Source organism: Perna viridis, chromosome 8 (assembly GCF_037379345.1).
Source record: "Perna viridis isolate PV_CMFRI_1.1 ecotype Kerala chromosome 8, ASM3737934v1, whole genome shotgun sequence".
Taxonomy (NCBI): domain Eukaryota; kingdom Metazoa; phylum Mollusca; class Bivalvia; order Mytilida; family Mytilidae; genus Perna; species Perna viridis.
In genome coordinates, this window is record NC_142452.1 from 30,592,499 (window position 1) to 30,613,848 (window position 21,350).

Consider the following 21,350-nt stretch of genomic DNA (forward strand, 5'->3'; position numbering starts at 1 on the left):
ACTATCTATAAACGTTTGTAAATTGTCCCACAAAATTTGACTTGTTACTAAAAGCATGTAAGGTAACTCGTAAACTCTACACCTGTCACAGCACTCGTCTTCTCTGGTGTCTCTTGTAATGAACTTGTTCCGGAAAAATATGGTGAATCATTAGAGTAGTAATAGTTTCCGTGCAATAAATTGTGTATTTACAAGTTGAAAGCTTATTCATACCTTAACAGTGACACCGGCAAGAAAATATTCGTACAAAACATCTTATTCAGTTCATTCATGGTTACATTATATCATACAATTAATAAAGCCTCCTTTCCGCAATATTGTTAAGTATCAATCCATGTAAAATTCAGACACAGCCAATGGTACATTGATTCATCGTGTAGAAAACCCACCGAACAAACGATGGTTTATCAGTTTACATATACCATATTTTTACAGAATAATAATAATTTCCATATACAGATCTGCACTCATGAGAAAATCATATATTCATTTCCCACTGAACACAACCAAATGGTACCAAATCAAGAACGTTATATCCGCAAAGTGCCAATTTTACGTACAATCTATTTATTTTTTGTATTAAAAGTGCAACAATTAGATGGCTACTTAATTATTGAAAAAATATAAAAATGGTGTACTTTTGTATATATGTCTGTAACAAAACAAAACCATAAATAGTATTCCAACTTGTTGTAGCGTAAATGTATTAGAATGAAATACACAATCTTAGATAACAAAAGCAATAGATTTTATCCCTATACTACCCGCTACAATCTGCTGCGTTTGCTCACTACATATTTAAAACACCTCACTAAGACCGATTTTTTTTTGTGTTGTTGTTCAAAATACAATTTCCGTAATTCTGTAAAAAAAATGAATCCAACATGCCTATGTCTTATGTAATATTGTAATATAACTGTATTTGCATGTTTGCAATCGTAAATATATTCGATTACTTATTTATCTCAAAAGTAATCAGCATTTTTTATTATTGTCTGCACATGTATTAACTTACCCGTGTGCCCCAAATCTGTACTTTTTACACCTACAACCACTGCCCATTGCCATATGTTTTCATAGTCAGAATTTATCAAAAATAACATAAAATGGATTTTCAATTTTCATATTTAAGGCATTCATAACTAAGGCAATGACGTACTCAACATGTCTAACCAATTTAGGCGCTTTGATTATTTTTTTTTTTGGGGGGGTGGGGGGATATTTGTTTTGTTTTTCTTTTAGAATACCGTAGTTTGCACAAGTTTTCGTGAAATTCAGTACATGTATATAGTGTCTAAGCTTGTAAATGAAGCCAGGTAAAAACTACTTGAATTTTTTCAAGTCAAGTTTAGTGAAAAATTGCCACCTTCACCCATGAAACAATACCTCAACATGAACCAAAATGTTTAATTTTAGGTTATAAACGGTGAACTACTGTTTTCATAATTGCAGTACCCATCATATCTGCTCATTTTAGGCGCGTATTTTTCAGTTTTTATTTGACAATAATAAGTTTTCATTAAAAGGGCATTTTCGAAATTTCATATTTTCTTTCAATTTACCGGAAATTTGCAATTGTTTTTCAACCGTTCTTTAATCAAGCGTTCTTATGTTTGAATACTATGATATAAGAATCAGCTTTCTAATGAGCCCAAGTTATGAATATTTGTCCAATTAGTTGAAAAATTACCACCCTTACTCATGGAAACAATTCTCCAACATGAACCCAAATCTTGATTTCAATACAAAATCGATGTAAAAACACATATTGGGTACTAGTGTTTTACTCTTCGATGAATTTATCATATCTACTCATTTCAGGTGCATAATACTGAGTTTCAATGTGACAAAACTGAATGTTTCATAAAAGGGAAATTTTCATGTTTTTTTTTTTTTTTCATGTACCCTACTTTAAACAAACTTTGTATATTGTGTTTGACATCTTAGGTTTCTGATGAGCCAAAACAATGCACAATTTAACGTATTCCATACCATTTTGGCGAACCCCGTGCAGGTCCGGGTGTCATTATCTTGTGGCAATCACAATTTGTCGACCCTATTATCCTTGTGCCCCATCCTTTTTTTTTATTTCATCATCATTTCATGTTCATTTTATCATCCATTTCATGCTCATGTCTGAATAAAGCTGAAATATTGCTGTTCGGACGTTAAACCCCAACAATCAATCAATCAATCAATCAACCATTTTGCCAAACGTATAGTGCCAACTACCTGTTTGAAGTAGCGAACTTGAAAACATTGGACAGAACAGATTAAAAGAAAATATGTAATATGTAACTCCCCTTTTTATGAAAAACTCATAATTATCACATTGAAACTGACAAAATGCAGTTGAAATGAGCAGATATGTTGGATACATCTATAATTAAAACAAAAGTACCTAACATGTCTATTTTACACCGTTCATATGCTATGAGTTATCATTTCGTTTCATGCTGAGGTACATAGACTTGTTAGAGAGAGAAATCAAGGGAACAAAGGTTATATCGGTAATCAAAAGAATGCAATCCAGCGACAGAGACCAGACATGGAAAACAGACATACACAACAAAGAACAGAAAGTAACTAAAATCATACATACAAAGTAACAAAAGAAAACTCGGACTCCACTAAAAACTGGGAGCATGGACCAGGTGCACCGATAGGGTAAGCGTCCTCTGCTTTTCTAGAAACATCCGCCGAGTTGCTCATAAAAAGTCAAGTCCGGGGTAGACAAACGAGGAGATGAAAACTATGAACCGTTGAATAAATCAGTTTTCATGGTGCAGATGGATACACCATAACGATCCACGAGTTCATGATGACGACCATAAAACTTCTGTAGTGATGACTTCAATCTTGTACCAACATAACCCTGTTGCAGAAGCCTATTTGTTAGAATTCTAGCGCGATACAAAACGTCTGCGTAGTTTCGGCAAGCTTTGGCATAACGTATGAGTTGTGATGTGAACACTTCATATGAAAAGATGAAAGGAAAGTTAACAATTCTGAATGAAAAGTCATCATGTTTGTCGTAGTTTGGTCAATAGTTTTCATTTACCATCGATTTCTAAGTGTAGGTCAACATATTAAGCTGACTTCACAGTGTCTGTAGCACCAAGTTTACTCGGGTAGATGCGAAATCCCCGAAATTAGGATTGTTTAAAGATAATACGTCATCTATATAGCGGAAACTGAGTTTAAAAGATCTAGCTAAACGATATTCTTTCTTTCGGATCAGATCCGCTATAAAGTCAGCCTCATAAGATAAGATACAAGGAGCAGCGCGCTCAGTCAATTCGAATTGACCTTAATGGTGGCACTCGTACTAGAAGGTCATCGAGTCGTGGTCGCGGATCCAAGTCAGAGAAAATATCCCCCATTCGTCACCCATGAAAATGGCCAAATTACTTCAATGGAATTGTCGAGGTTTAAAGGCTAATATTTTGGAATTAACTCTTCTTGTTCAGTCTATTTTACCAGTTGCATTATGTCTGCAGGAGACTCATTTAAAAGAAACGGATCAAATTTCCGTAAAAGGATATACAATGTATAGTACATTTGCTGAGGCAAATGAACGAGCTGCTGGTGGATCTATTTTTTATTTTTATTAGGGACAGAGTAATACATAGTTCAGTTCCTTTAACTACCGATCTACAAGCAGTGGCCGTTCGGTTATCCCTTGATAAAACCATAACCGTTTGTTCCATTTACATTCCCCCAAATTCAATTTTGTGCAGAAATAAATTAGTTGATGTGGTTAAGCAGTTGCCCAAACCATTTATTATTTTGGGTGACTTTAATGCTCATAATCCTTTATTTGGAAGTAATCATACGAATGATAAAGGTAAAAAAGTTGAGGAGCTCCTTCAGCAAGAAGATTTGTGCATATTTAATGACGGATCTTCAACGTTCCTTCATTCAGGCAATGGATCGTATTCTTCTATTGATTTAAGCATTTGTGATCCTCTCGTACTTTCAGAGTTTACATGGCGAGTTCATGATGACTTGTGCGGGAGTGATCATTTTCCAATTATTTTGGAGCATTTATCCTCCAAAACGGAGGAACGTCAACCTCGTTTTAAACTTGAGAAAGCAGATTGGGCTTCATTTGAAGCCCACTGTCTTGAAGAATTACGATTAGAAACGATTAAGGATGTTGAAGATCCCATTTTATTATTTAATGAAAGACTGACATCAATTGCTAATAAAACAATACCTAAAACCTCGACAAATCCAAAAAGGCCTAGTAAACCATGGTTTACTGATGAGTGCGACAAAGCGATCGAAGAACGCAACAAGGCCCATCGCCGGTTTGACAAAAATCCTACACCAGCAAATCTGTCAAACCTCCGAATATTTCGAGCAAAAGCTCGACGTACATGTAAACAAGCCAGACGAACCTCTTGGAAAAATTTTGTTTCTAGTATTAAATCTCACACTCCCCTCAATAAAGTATGGAATTTTATTAGAAAAGTAAAAGGAAAAAATTCGAATTCTTCAGTGAAACACCTTAAAGTTGGTAATACCACTCTAACCACCGAAAAAGATATCGCCAATAAGCTAGCTGAAACATTCGCTAAACATTCATCCTCAACTAACTACAAACCGGATTTTCAAAAAATTAAATCATCTGCAGAAAAGACAAAATTAAACTTCAAGTAAAATAATGCTGAATCCTACAACTCTCAATTTTCTATAGAGGAACTAAAATCGTCACTGGCTAAAGCCCACGATACAGCTAGTGGGCTAGATAATATTCACTATCAACTTTTGAAACATCTTCCTGATCCATCTCTACATACACTTCTTGCGTTAATGAACGAGATATGGACTTCTGGTAACGTTCCGTCCATCTGGAAAACGGCTTCAGTTGTCCCTATTCCAAAACCAGGAAAGGATCATACGGATCCTTCAAATTATCGCCCGATCGCATTGACAAGCTGTGTCTGCAAGACTATGGAACGAATGGTCAATGATCGCCTTGTGTGGTTCCTTGAGAAGCACAACTTACTCACTAATATTCAGTGTGGTTTTAGGCAAGGCAGAAGTACTCTTGACCATTTAGTCCGGTTTGAAACGCTCATCAGAAATGCATTTGCTAAAAAAGAACATGTTGTGTCGGTCTTTTTCGATTTAGAAAAAGCCTATGACACGACGTGGAAATATGGTATTTTAAAAGATATATTTGATATGGGGTTGAAAGGAAGACTTCCTCTGTTCTTGTCTAATTTTTTGTCAGATCGTCATTTTAATGTGAGGGTAAATTCGACTTTTTCTGAGGAGAAGGAACAGGAAATGGGTGTTCCTCAGGGAAGTATTCTTTCTGTCACTCTCTTCAGTATTAAAATTAATAGTTTAGCCCAAGTTTTGAAGGACAATATTGACGGTTCCTTGTATGTAGACGACTTTTTGATCTGCTACAGGGGACAAAATATGAGTAATATTGAAAGGCAGTTACAACTTTGCCTCAAAAGAATTGAGAAATGGGCTTTGGAGAATGGGTTTAAGTTTTCTACATCTAAAACTGTTGGTATGCACTTTTGTCGAAAGCGAAAGCTGCATCCGGACCCAGATCTCTTTCTTTATGGTAATAAAATCAAAATAGTAGAAGAAACAAAATTCCTTGGATTACTTTTTGATAGTAAACTTTCTTTTCTTCCCCATATCAAATTACTTAAATCTAGGTGTCTTAAGGCACTAGATATTTTAAAAATGGTGTCCAGTACCGATTGGGGTGCTGATACCTCAATTTTATTAAATTTATATAGATCTTTGGTTAGGTCTAAACTTGATTATGGATCTATTGTTTATGGTTCCGCCAAAAAATCTTACCTTAAAATTTTAGACGCTGTTCACCACCAGGGGTTGCGACTTTGCCTTGGTGCCTTCAGAACCTCTCCTATTGAGAGCCTTTATGCCGAGGCAAATGCACCATCCCTTGGAGACAGACGTTTGAAATTAGGTCTTCAATATGTAAGTAAACTTATGGCCTACCCAGATAGCCCTGCCTACGACTGTGTCATTAATCCTATTTATGTCGACATTTATCGAAAACATGAAAGCAAAACCCCTCCTTTTGGAATTCGAATAAAACCTCATTTGGAAGCAATTCATCTTGAGACCAATGCAGTGACACCTGTTGTTACTTCGAAATGCCCTCCATGGGAGCTTCCACATCCTTCTTTCATTTTTGATCTGCGTGAATATAAAAAGTCCGATACCAATCCTTTATTTTTACAACAAAAATTTTCTGAAATTAAAGCAAATTATCCGGATTTTTCGACGGTGTATACAGATGGCTCAAAAGATGGCGATAGCGTTGCATGTGCTGCTGTCCATGGTGACAGAACTGTAACTGAACGGTTGCCATCGAGCGCTTCCATATTCACAGCTGAAGCTCGAGCCATATTGTTAGCACTTAAATTGATTACTCAATCTAATCTGTCACAGTTTATTATTTGTTCTGACTCTTTGAGCTGTCTTTTGGCAATTAAGAATCACAAACTGAAAAACACTCTTATTTTACAAATTTTGTATTTTATTCATCGACTTCGGGAATTTGATAAAGAGATTGTTTTTCTCTGGGTACCCAGTCATGTTGGTATTCAGAGGAATTCAGTTGTAGACAGGGTTGCCAAAAAGGCATTAAATGAAATAATAAAGGACGTTAGTTTGCCATACACCGATTTTAAACCTTTAATAAGGAAATATATTTTAAAGATGTGGCAGGACCGTTGGGACGGTCTTGAACACAACAAACTCAATTCCATAAAACCCGATCTAGGCGTTCATCAATCCGGGTCGGGCAATCGCAAAGAGCAAGTGGTCATGACTAGATGCCGCATTGGACATTCTAGATTTACACATGGCCATTTGCTTGTTGGTGATCCTCCACCTGAGTGTATCCCATGTGATTGCCCTTTCTCTATCAAACATGTTCTTCTAGATTGTGTGGATTTTGCCAACACCAGGCAAAATTATTTTGACTGCGCCAATATGTTTGATTTGTTCAAGACCGTTTCATCTGAAAACATCATCGATTTCTTGCGGGACATCAGTTTATTTAATAAAATCTAAATTGGATACCTTCCTTAATTTTTCAATATTTTCAATGTTTTATCGAATTTATGTTTCTATATGTATTTTATGTCTTAGGTTCACCTTTTATGTACCTTTTTATATGTAAATAGCTGCTTCTTTTTAATTTCATTATTTTATGAAGAGACTTTGATCTTAATTTTAATATTTTCCTTGCATTAAATGTTCTTGCCGTGATATGGCCCTGGTCGCCGAAACGGCAATAAACAGCAATAATCAATCAATCAATCATAAGAGTGAAGGAATAGGTCAGCAAGTAAAGGAGCACAATTTGTTTCCGTTGGAATGTCGACCGTTTGTTGAAAAACACGTCCACCACACTGGACAAATATGTTGTCGATTAAAAATTCCAGTATTTTGTAACTATCTTCCTCTGCATATTTGGAAGATGATTTGGAATTATTTCTTACAAAGTCTTAGGAATCTCTACCATGAACTAAATATTTGTATTTAGATGTACCATCTTTTTTTTTCGAAAAACAACGATGAATAATGTTTTTAAGTCGGGACTTTAACTGAGTATGGGGAATAGAAGTATACAGTGTTGAAAAATCATAGGTTTTTATGCTATTATATTCAGATAATAGTCTTGAACTGCCTGTCTGCAAAGGTTCTTTCGAAATTTTCAGGATCCACATTGAATTAATACCACTACGAAGGTAACAAGTGTTGTGGTAGGACTGCAGACCCCCTTTGACAGTTGTGAGTATAGAGGTCAAAGTTTTGAAAGAGGTTTGGTGGTACATTTTGCGAACCAGCTATGAAACGTTGTTTGTATGGATACTTGTTGAGTTCAGGGATCCAGTGCATAGACGGTAAATCACAGTCATCGTCCTTGGTAGACAGACCAAAAGAGGTTAGCACAGATTTATGGTTTTCTACAATCTCTTCTTTGGAGAGTGTGGTAGCAGTATACGTCCACCTCTGATAATAAACATTGGATATAAAACGTTTTGCAGACAAAAACAATGTGGTTTTGGGCTTTGTCTGCTGGTGCGACAACATAATTGTCATGTATAGTAGACAATGTTTTTGCTACATCGGGGTCTTTGAAAACTGATGTAGCCTTGGCACTTTCATTCATATAAAGTATGAGTTTGACTATGTGTGAGAATTCTTTTAAGACCATTTATTTCTTATACCCTTTTTGTAATACTTGTATAGTTGCAATCCAGATAAGAATCACGCAAAATGTGTTTCAATCTTGGTTGGAAAGCTTACATTTTTTTTTTATTTTTGATATGTTGTTTAAAATGCTACAATAAGCAGAAACGCAAAATTTGCTTTTCATATAAACATTGTTCTCAGGAGATACAATATGTACTGCAAAATTTAAAATTCAGGGAGATAATTCTGTAAATGACACTCAAATACAACATAAACTGTAGGAAATTCAATGTAGATAATCTCCATGTTGGAATGAAAGATTATACATTTCGTTAAATAGACATATAAAGCAACCTAGTTACATAAAAATGTGTAGCCTTTTTCGGGAGTATCAAATATAACAGATTTTTTATGATTCTTACAATTGCTACTACTAAACATTCTTTATCGTAACCAAACTATAAATCCTGCTTATTATCTAACAATGAATTGAATCTACTTCATACAAAAAAAACTTTTAAATATCCATGTAGTTACCTAAAACTGATACTGCAATCTGTGAATTTGACTTGGCACCCCCTGAGGTGATGGAGCAGCCTAAATTGTATTGTATCACTCCATTGGTGTGCTGGATACGAAGAAGATATGATTTGCTACGTAAGGAACAACGACATTCATTAAAATCGCAAGTTCTTCCGATTGACAAAGAAAAACACCCTGATTCACTTGGATACAAAGCTGTTCCTTTACCATTATTGATAAATTGTACTGAGTTGGAAGTCACATCAGCGGTACAGTTAATCCAGAAGAAAGCATCATGTTTTAATATGTAAGTTGGTCCAGTGAGAAGAGTATGAAGAGCCCTACAACGTGCACCTGAAACAATGTGAATAAAAAATGAAAATCTTCTGGAATCATTGAAATATTTAAGGTTAAGATGGATAGTAATTAACCTGTGTGACTAATGGGCTATCTGCAAAATCTGCAGATGCAAGATAAAAATTGTAAAAAAATATTCAGTTTTTATATCTCTCTCGTGGAATGACAGTCTTGAGACACCTTTTTCAACCCGCGTTTTTTTAATGTGTAAAACTTTATATTAATGTCATAATTAAAAAAACGTGGGTGCTGTTATTTTGTTGTACTTATAAAATTCAAAGATTCAAATGTAGCTGATCAAAAGTAACACTGAATATGTTTACTTAATTTAAAATGAAATGAGGCTGACTTAAATAGTCCTAGTAAATGTAATATATATCGAATGTAACTTGATATTTGAAACACTAAGGACAGGGCATGATTCACAAGAAACTTCGTATTGGAAAAACTGACCATTTGTTCTTCATGATTTATATGCATGACACCTGTCACCAGATGCCTACCATTTAAAATGCTTTATGAAAAATTTGGCAATTAGTTATATCGAATGAGTATCAAAACTAATTATATGTTATCTAAGTGAAAAACAAACATTTAAATGGCTTTTGGTAATTGTTGAAATGCAGATACTGATTGATTGATTGCTTGATTGTTGGGGTTTAATGTCCGAGCAGCAATATTTCAGCTATATTCAGATGATGAACATGAAATGGATGATAAAATGAACATGAAATGATGATGAAATGAAAAATGGGATGGGACACAAGGACAGTAGGGTCGACAAATTTTGATTGCCACTAGAAAAAGGGAGGGATGGGTAAGGTCGGGCAATTTAGCCTCCTGTGGCGGAGCGCAAAGGTTCCTACTCCTATCGAATACCACAGCAGGGTTCTTTAACGTGCGAGGAACATGGTATCTTTCCCAACACGGTGCACCACTATGGTTTGCGGTCAGGTTTTCCGTATTGTAGCCTGACAACCCCAGCATGTAACATGCCAGGGGTACCCCATTCCGCCACCTGGGGCACACATCCCCGTTCCTCTGTGGGCAGAGCGCCTAGCCCCCGGCTAGGTTTCTGAGCACTATTTAGTCGCCTTTTACTTCAGGCTTAGCGCTGCTGCAGGCCTATTCTTTTGACACCCGGACCTGCACGGGGCTGTTGTATTGTTTATCTAGTTAGCCATAAGATAAAACCTTTCTAGCTTTTGCTAGAAAGGCTCAAGAACAAACCCTAGAACGATTATGTTATGTCAAATACCTTGCATACACCAGTTATTAAAGTCTGGCTCAATTAGACAACAATTAGCACGACAGGACGGCTTGGCACTAATATTATATTAGATTTGTAATAACAAATACTAAAACTACATGTATGCTATTTAGCACAGATATTTACACATGAACGTGAAGAATTCACAGGTACATCCATGCTCCTCCTGAGCGGAGCATCAAAGTACTTCCTCAGGTACAATATATAATTGCTTTGATATAAAAACGGGTATTTTAAGCGTCTACACGTTATTTGTCGTATGTGTCAGTGTACACTTAATACGAAAGAAATGTTGGAATATTTATTTTATATACAACAAACTTAAGCAACTGGACACACAAAGTTGCGTACAATTGGCCAGTATTTTGCATATATTAACAGTGATCGGGGTTATCGTGTGCCATGCGCCATAGTCGCATTTCCTCTTAGAATGGCGCAATGAGTGACTAATGTGTCGCGTCGTGTGCGCGCATTAAGTTTTCATCATTGATGGTGGAGTATTGACCACTACTTGTGGCAGTAAAAAGGCATGAATGGGTCTTTAAACAATGTTTTTATTAGCTGCAGGCGGATGTTTCTGTTACAATAGCGCAATTATGTCTCCTCGGTATTCAGCCAGATCTTTACCCCCAACATGCAGCCCAGTGCAAAATACAGAAACGTTCACGATTGGTGGATAATAAAAAAGATACTTTCATGAAAAAATTGTACGAACAGTAAGGAACCAAAAGTATCGAATTTGAAAGCCAGCAGCCCATATATGTGTATTTTATGGAGCACTTAAGGCTTAGGGTGGCTACTGCAAAAATGATGTTTGAAAAAGTATCCCCCTTTTTGAACCTTAATTTACGGGCAGAAACGTTGCATGGCATGGTGGTTTTCATTTCAAACTTTAAAAGCTATATGGGTGTATTTTAGCAGCATTCTGTTAGATTGGAGAAATTTCACCCGGATCTATTTTTAGATTTAAGTGGAAGTGAGGAACCCCCATACGGAAATTGCGTTGTGAATAATTGCGCTCTTGTATCATATAGGTACCAGTATCGTATTGCATATCCCTGAGCAGGTGTACGTCAATACATGGATGCTATAAAAATATAGTGCATTTTCTTTTTGCCTCTCTACAAACTAATATTTTGTCAAAAGATATGAACAATGACTTATAATATAGAGCAAACATCACACTGTAAGATGAACTTTTTTAAAAGAAAATCTAACATAATATCATAAAAATGTTCCACTGAAAAGGTTGGTTCTGTGAGTGCAAAACGAAAGTGAAAGTAGGGAAAATGGCTATTTATAGTTCGAGACTACTTTTCTGTCCGAGTTTCGTGGACTCACCCTATTTTCTTTGCGGTAAATTATTTTTTCACATGTCCTTTGAAATGCTACATAAGTAAAAGTTTTATTGAATCAATTTACATATTTTTAAAAAAAATCCTAAAAATATGCACTTCACTATAGAAATCTATGGCAAAATTAATACGATACTGAGACCTAGTAAGCCAGTTTTTCAAGTAAAGTTGGATATTCAGCAAGTGGTCTTTACCAGCTGAAAAAGTAGTACCCCAATGCAGGTAACACTTTTAAGATGAATAAGCCAACTTTTGAACCTGATTTTTTATGGTAGCTCTGGTTTTTTGCATTTATGGTTAATCTTTACCAAATTTGGAAATGCATTTTATTTTCATGAATTTGTATAATATCAGTTCAATGAAATTATTATCTTGACTGTTTATGATGAGCATATCTATATTCATGTAACCTAAAAACAAGTAATACTCCTGCATAAAGGATAGTTTTCAAGTTACAACACATTTTAAGTATGTGGTTAGGACTTGAAAATAGTCATTTTCCATACATTGCCTCTTATATATGAAAAAAATGAATATATTTTTTATTTTTTGTTTTTCCTTCAAATAAATAGCTAAAATGAATTGCCATATAACTGTGTAGTTGATTTAAACACAGAAATGTCACAAAAGTCAACAGCCAATTTTTTAGTGGACTTTTTTTAGTGGTTCAAATTGACAGATTGTAATGCGGCAAGAAAAATAATGGTGTTTTTTCATATAAAAACTGAATCTTTTCAAAAAAAGTATCTAAAGCAGACAGTTGTTATTATAATATTTATACCAATAAACTATTTTTCTTGCATCATAGCTATCTGTTTTAAAGAAAAAGTCCTTTTCCTGTCATTTTGAGGTCCATTTGTATCTGCCTGGGGTACCAAAATGGCTTAAAATCTGTATTTTCTGCATATCAAAAGCTATATTTTTTTTAAAACTATGAAATTGGTATAATTTTTTTGGATTAATTATAATTGAAATGACCAATATCTATAGTTTAAAACAGTTGGTTGTACCGGTCATTATACTGTACTTTAAACAAGAGGCTCCCTTGAGTTAAAGGCAAAAAAAGGAGGTTCAAATATTAATATTTCCATATATGGAACTCACAAGTGGGGATTAAATAATGATTTGGAACTCATAGTACAGCTCATGTATCTACCATGTCAGAATAAACCACAAATTTGCTTATTTTGACTAATGCAGCAGCTTTTTATCAAAAGTAATATTTTCTGGCTAACATTGAGATATTAGTCTCATGCCGGGAATAGGGTACCTATATAAAAATTTTAATAGAAAACTCATGTTTATAGCAGGGCAATGATATTCTGAATTGTCGGTATGAAAATGAATATTCTAGCAGAAAAACAACAACTTTTATGATTACATTGAAATGTTTATTAGTAAAAGGTACCAATATCGTATTGCATATCACTGAGCAGGTGTACGTCAAAATATGGATGCTATAAAAATATAGTGCATTTTCTTCTTGCCTCTCTACAAACTAATATTTTGTCAAAAGATATGAACAATGACTTATAAAATAGAGCAAATATCACACTGTAAGATGAAGAACTTTTTTTAAAAAGCAAATCTAACATAATATCATAAAAATGTTCCACTAAAAGGTTGGTTTGGTGAGTGCAAAACGAAAGTGAAAGTAGGGAAAATGGCTATTTATAGTTCGAGACTACTTTTCTGTCCGAGTTTCGTGGACCTATTTTCTTTGCGGTAAATTATTTTTTCACATGTCCTTAGAAATGCTACATAAGTGAAAGTTTTATTGAATCAATTTACATATTTAAAAAAAAAATCCTAAAAATATGCACTTCACTATAGAAGTCTATGGGAAAATTAATACGATACTGAGACCTATAGGTCGCCACGTTTTCGAGGGGATTTGAAGACCGGGGAATGAAACGGTACTTTGTCGATTTTTTTTTATTACATATTCTTGATCGCTTACTCGTTTGAAACAACAATAAACATTGTTTTAAAGAATAAAAATAATTTGATATTATTATCAGAAAAGCGTGGACTTTTTGAAATTGAAAATGCCACCAAAGACATTTTGAATGGTTGAGGAGGAGACATATTATCTGGTCCTGAAGCACCCCCGAAAAATCTAAAATCTGATTGCAACCAATCAAAAAAATAGACTCATTCCTATCAGTTGTGATATAGTTCGATAGCCAAGTTAGGGTCTAACTGTACCTCTATCTGTGGGCTATGATAAAAGACTAGACAATACATTAGTATAAAAACTCAAACAACAGAAAAGAAAATTGATTTGATGTGATAATTGACACTATAATTGTTAACAATAAACATTTGATCTGTAGTGTAAATTAAAGTTTGTTGACGCTACAAATGTACATTTGGTTCTCAATGTATATATGTCTAGCCAGCCTTAGTTGCTATTCCAAATTTTGTCCCATGGTTTTTACTAGAATGGCCCATTAAAATTGAAAATGTCCCATTGAATTGAAGGGTAAGGGGCCATTGTCCCATTGGCAACATTTTAATCCCAATCAATGTATTAAATTTGCAATATCGAATACATGTAAGGACATGTTTGATATGTACACATTGTAAATGTGATAGGGTTGATTTTCATTAGTATAAGCAATTATGTGTATTGCAATTATCAATTCACGAATTGATAATCACATATGTATTGTCCTTTTAAACCATTAAAGTAATCGCCAGCTAACTTGACTATATTATTGATTTATTGATTTTACTACATGTACAGGTATAGAGTGATCATGCATTGATCCTGTGATTGATATAGGGTCATTCTATCTATGATGTAATTTTACTGTTAGCTGTGACATAAGATTGTATGATGTATGTCTGAGCGAGTGATCTGATTTGTTAGATTTAGTGTGTGAGTGACGTCAGAGGTAGCTTTGAGATGTGATGTTACGGTAGTGGTATCCGAGAGTTATCATTGAAGGCAAACTGATTTAAGAATTATGCGAAATCACAAGGATGAAGAAATCAAGAACAACTCCCTATCATCCCATGAGAAATGGAGAATGTGAACGCTTCAATCGCTCATTACTCAGTATGCTATGAACATTGAATCCAGACCAGAAGAAAGACCGGAAGTCTCATGTTTCAACCATGACACATGTATCCAACAGTACCAAACATGCGACAACTGGTTTTTCACCTCATTATCTCATGTTCGGACGAGAAGCTAAGTTAGAAATAGATGCTATATTTAACACAAAGCCTCCAGGAACCGATATAATTCCAGCTACGAAATACATCAAAGAATTGAAAGACAGAATGGACAAAGCATATAACATTTCAAAAGAAATTTCAAGGAAAGCACAACAGAAACAGAAGAAAACATATGATTTGAAAAAAAAACGAGGTTCAGTTATAAAGAAAGGTGACATAGTCCTAGTAAAGATTGTAGCATGGGATGGCAAGCATAAACTATCTGATCGTTGGGAAGAAGAACCATACAGAATATTAGACCAACCATCTCAAGATATACCAGTATATAAAGTCAGGCGAAGAGATGACACTGGAAGGAAGAAAACTTTGCACAGATATCTCCTTCTTCCTATAGGTAATCTGTGTAATGATGAAGCTGATGTCGAAACAATGAATGGCCATGATGAAAGTGAAGATGATGAAAGCATTTATGTTGTGGATGATTCAAATGCAGGTGGAAATGGTTCATCAGTTGCACCAGATAATTCCTATTCTGTAGAATCAGACAACGAAGACGAAGGTAGCATGTCAGCAGATGAATCAACTGCAGAATGCATGGGTACTGACAAAGTTTTAAGGGACGCCCTACATTCTAATGATATTCGTCATAGTCATCATGAGATTATTAAGAAAGAAACAGAAGCTGGAAGTATAAGATCAGATAGCTCCACTCAGTCAGCAGACGTTGATGAATCTAGTCCAAATAGGACCAGAGAACAGGGCCCTGAGAAAAATTTGCATGATGTAGATCACGAAGATGATGATGATGAAAGTGAGAGGCGGCCAGCTGACAAGCGATGTAAACCTGTCTGGATGCGAAGTGGTGTATATGTCATGCCGCAACAACCAGATTTGATGAAAAAGCTGATTACTTGAATAAGCTTGCATTGACCGGTATGTTTCCATCAGCTGAAGAAGACATTGGTAAAGCTTTACTAAAGATAGTGACTGATTATATTTGATAGGATTAATTATAATTGTGTCATTTATTTTTCCATTGTATTTCTTGTCATAAGTAGATGATTTCATTTTTTATAGTATGTATTTTTCTTCCTTAGTGTGAATTTGTCTAACAATCCTGTTGTTCCATTAAGTAAAGGTATTTATATTTTACTTTTCTAGATACTTATTTGTAAAAATTTGTGGAGTTTGATTATCTTTGATTAAGATTGATTATCTTGCATTAAGTAATTCATGTTAGTATTTATATGACAATGGTTAAATCATGGTTCACATTTTTATGCTGCTTAACATTATTCGTACACTGTTTTAATTACTGAAACTCAGTGTATGAATTATATACCGTTATAGTAGTTTGAAACATTACTAAAAATATTGAGTACTGATATATCTATTACACCAATAGGGGATTTTTACTATTGTATTATATGCTATATCACAATATGACTTGGTTGTTATACTGTTTGTTATTTGTATGTATTGTTATTACAGGGTTGTTTTGTTTTGTTTCCTGTACACCATACTACTGGGAAACTGTGTTTATTTCATAGAATCTGCCCGGTTATATAAATGTATATGTATTGAAGATTTTTCACGGATAAAGTAAGCAGTGTTGAAGGAACTTTGTTAAAAAGAACTGTGCTCAACCATTGCAATAGATAAATACCCAAACCTGAATTTTTTTTTACAGACAAACAAAGCGAACGGCTTTTATTTTTTTTTTTTTTGTACTTTCAAAATAAAAACAGAAGCGAATAAAAAACTTTATTAAAGAAATAAAATGTGTTGCAGCATTTGATACAAAAAAATTATCTTTAGACAGCGGGTTGCAGGTTTCTATACAATAATGCTTATACAAGCTTATTTAATGCCTCTCATGTTTGTACTACGTTCAACGCAAAAGTAAAATCATATTATAGAACAATCTTTTATCGAGGAGACTTGTACGGATATTAAAGCAAAACAATATTGAAAACTACGGGATTCAAATATTAAATCCATAGAAAAAATCTCACGTAAAGGACAGTAACTTGGGTCAAAAAAGTATAAGTGCATTCACGTACATGCGTGTATGTTTATGGCAGTGGCTATATCAAAATCGACGTCTGATCAAAGATTATTTCAGGCTTTATTTCATTCTTTAGCATAAAGGATAAAGGTGAGATAAAAGCTCTTTAATAAATATATCTACCCCACTTGCTACAATGTAATTAGGATTTCTGTGTATATTACACGGGTGGCCTGGAGCTTAATCATGTGACAGTTAGCTAGGTCACATGTTTTACCATCTGTTGTTTGGGGAACGAGAGGTATGAGATATATGTTTATATTTTTTAATTGTCAAATCCAAGAAATGAAAAGCACATGTACTTGCAACAGACCACACAAAAACTACTCAAAAACTAATTAACAAAACGGATGACGGAAAAATGCGTTTCCGGAAAATGATAAATTGAAGAGAAATCGAATTCAACTCATGCATATAATACATGATTCATTTACAGGTAAAGTACGACTTATCTCCATATTAAATTAGTGGCAGAAGAGTGAAAAAATGCTATTTTATTGGCAGAGTAGCCTTCTAGGCGGTTTTTGTGCATTCGCTTTTGCATTGTTACTCTCTAAATCACAAACTGAATGCACAAAATTGAAAAATTACAATATGTATTATATTATTATTTAGTTTTCTTCCGAATTGATAATAATTTTTTATCAAATATTTCTGTAGGCAGAACAAGGCCTTATGGACCCTCATCCTTTCAGGTAATAAAGTATGTTTGACCTTTGCAATACGCCTAATTATAGTTTGTAAACTTTGTCTCTGACCATTTTAGAGGGCTTTTCAAAATTTTGCTATATTTCATTACATACACAATGTACTAATTTTGGAAACCAATTATATCCTGTATGTATTATTTCCTGATGACATTTTTTGTCAATGTTAATGGAACATTGATTTTGGCATTGAAAACGAAATAACAACGGTATTCCGTAATATTAATTTAACGAAAGGAATCGCTGTTTTTATCAAATCATATGATAGAACCAGTGCACAAAGAATATTTGCATAATACCAAAGAACGAAGTGCCAAGTGTACACATAATGGCAAAAACACACGCTGCACGTTACACGAGATACACACACACGACTTATAGACATGTTTTAGAACCATTATTGAGAGACAAAGTGGAAGGCATTTTCGTTTGATCAATCATGATTATTTAAACGTTGGTATTTAATACAGCTTTATGTTCATCACAGTATTTAAGGTTAAAGTAGTTGTTTTCATCTTCGCTTTATACCCTTCGATTTCTGCTGGCCGTCTTTAACAGCCATGTTGATGTCACTGAATGGTTGATATTCGAAACATCATAAAATAACATTGAATTATATTACTATTACTCTCAGTTATATATAGATTTATTACTTCAATGTCTACGAAACAAAATTTCCTAGTAAAGAAGGTTTTTAAGAGAAGGTACCCCACAGGTTGTGTTGCTTTAGCTGTATTTAAGAATAAAACCTAGAGGAACATAATACTACTTTGTCTTTGAAATTCCACCAAAGATAAAGGATTAATTGAAAGGTATCTATTTTTAAATGGGTATCATTTTACTGATAACCATCAAGCCCGAAAGAATCTTCGAAACTTCGACGATGGCTTCGTTGAAAATTTTAATATCCAATCTGCCACTGCATTTACATCTTTTATTATTATTATTATTATTATTATTTCTTTTTTTTTGATAACTTAAACAATGTTTAGTTTTAAACGGCATAACAAATTGGTATTGTGGACATGTATATGAACAAAAAATCTTTCTACTAGGTTGTTTATTTGTTAGTAATTTTTTTTTTTTTTTTTTTTTTTTAGGTTTTCATAGATTAACATATATATGACAAGAATATAGTACAATTACATCACTGATGTAAGGGAAATAATAATCTTTTCCCTTCACGTTCTATTTTCAAATTTTATAGCTGTTTTGATAGCTGTTTAACTATGTTGTTCTTTGAGGTCATTGAAACAATAATGTCTATATTTAGTACAAACATATGGAATATGTGCGAAGATATAAAACTACTTGTTAGATGTAACTTTAATTAGTCTTATTTACCTATTTTTGCAGTCTGCAGTCCTATAGTCTGCAATCCTACCACAACACTTGTTACTCTCGTAGTGGTATTTATTTAATTCAATGTGGATCCTGAAATATTCGAAAGATCTTTCGGGGACAATCAGTTCAAGACAATTATCTGAATATAATAGCATTAAAACCTATGATTTTTCAACACTGTATACTTCTATTCCCAAACTCAGTTAAAATCCCGACTTAAAAGCATTATACATCGTTGTTTTTCGAAAACAAAGATGGTACACCTAGATACAAATATATAGTTCTAGCTAGAGATTCCTAATACTTTGTTAGAAATAATTCCAAATCATCTTCCAAATATGCTCCTTTATTTGCTGACCTATTCCTTCACTCTTATGAGGCTGACTTTATAGCTGATTTGATCCGGAAGAAAGAATATCGTTTGGCTAGATCCTTTAATCTCAGTTTCGCTACATAAATGACGTATTATTTTTAAACAATCCTTATTTCGGGGATTTGATACATCGCATCTACCCCAAAGAACTTGAGATAAAGGATACTACAGACATTGGAGGGTCAGCCTCAATCTTGACCTACACTTAGAAATCGATGGTAAACTACTGACCAAACTTTACGACAAACATGATGTTTTTTTCATTAAGAATTGTCAACTTTCCTTTCATCTGTGGCAACATCCCTTAAGCATCTGCGTATGAAGTGTTCATATCACATTTCATACGTTATGCCAGAGCTTGCCGAAACTACGCAGACTTTTTGTATCGCGCTAGAACTCTAACAAATAAGCTTCTGGAACAGGGTTATGTTGCTACAAGATTGAAGTCACCGTTACAGAAGGTATATGGTCGTCATCATGAACTCGTGGATCGTTATGGTGTATTCATCTGCACCATGAAAACTGATTTATTCGTCGGATCATAGTTTTCCTATCTTCGTTTGTCTATCCCGGACTTGACGTTTATGATCAACTCGGCGGGGTTTCTTGAAAAGCAGAGCATGCTTTACCCTACCGGTACACCTGGTCCATGCTTCCAGTTTTTAGTGGAGTCCGAGTTGCTTATTTGCTTTTGTTTCTTTGTATGTATGATTTTAGTTACTTTATGTTCTTTGTTGTGTATGTCTGTTTTCCATGTCTGGTCTTTGTCCCTGGATTGCATTCTTTTTATTACCGCTATAACCTTGGTTCCCTTGATTACTCTTTCTATAAGTAACCAAATCCTAATTTTCTTTGCAAGAGGGTTCACCCATTATTTTACACAGATTTGATGAAATACAAAATACATACCGTTTAAAACAGTTACTAGAAAAACGACAAACAATCCCGCCATCATCATGATTCATTTCCGGGAAATATAAAATTCATTATTTCCTTTTAACATTTGACATTTGATTATTTCAAAGGTTCATGTATAACTATATTGTTCTGTACTTGACCCTGCCATGTGACCAGATATGATTAAAATAAAACAAAATCAGTGCTTCAAACTATCAGCTATTGAAATGCATTATGACATTAGGCATAAAACAAAAATAAAGCTTCCAAACTGGGACATATATGGTAACTTCTAGCATATAGTGTCATAAACTAATACGCAGATGAGTAACTCGTGTCTTAGATAATTTAAAATGCAAGAAATGGATACAAATAGTTTGCATATAAAGTTCGTATCCTAACATCTTGACTAAATATTGAACTCTTAGTCAAGCAAAATGAATGACAGTTCTTACACTCCACAATGGCAAAAAGCTGTTGCCAATCTACTTGACTAAAAGTACATTTTATAGTCAAGCTCTTAGGTAAATGTACATTTGTTCCAACAAAGACTCTTTAAAGAAACAACGAAGGGTCAACTGAAATCAATTTAATAAGAACGGGGGTAAAATTACGACAAAACCTAGGGAGTTTTCAAACAAGTTATAATTTTCCTGATGCAGTACAAGGCCTAGACAAATAATCTTAGTATCTGTGTATTTCAAATATCTGTACCGAATTCTTCATTTCATGTTCAGAAAAAATTTAAAAAAAACTGGAACGTATTCAATTTCCTTAGTTTTGCCAATTATTAGTAAAAGAAGAACGGTACTATTTATTTTCCCATAGGCGACAGTAGTAAAACTTTTGAAAAAAATACCTCTTTAAAACAAAGACAGAGCTATAATGACTTATTTCTTGTCGTATCTTCATTTCCCTATCTAAAAATGAGCAAATTTTAAAGTCATAGCATAACTGTCTCCTTTCTTTGGTATTTTAAGAAAATGTTGTTTGGGTTCAAAGTTCCCCACTTTTCTGCGAAAGGCACAAAACTTTTTAAAAATCATAATATTTATATAAAATG

The 21,350-nt window shown here is 34.1% G+C and overlaps 1 protein-coding gene across 2 annotated transcripts in view; it reads right to left on the bottom strand.

The window, feature by feature from the left end:
* Positions 1-20,463, bottom strand: part of LOC148610190 (uncharacterized) — a 39,648-nt gene extending 19,185 nt beyond the window's left edge. Inside the window, exons 1-2 of one of the 2 annotated variants that reach the window (XM_088542385.1) lie at positions 20,300-20,463; positions 8,746-9,084 (exon numbers count right to left, since the gene is read on the bottom strand). In XM_088542385.1, coding sequence (XP_088398511.1) covers positions 8,746-9,084; positions 20,300-20,348 — 388 coding nt within the window. In that variant the 5' untranslated portion in view covers positions 20,349-20,463. The remainder of the gene's footprint in view (positions 1-8,745; positions 9,085-20,299) is intronic. The other variant, XM_088542384.1, reaches the window with a different exon arrangement.
* Between the last annotated feature and the right edge of the window lie 887 nt (positions 20,464-21,350).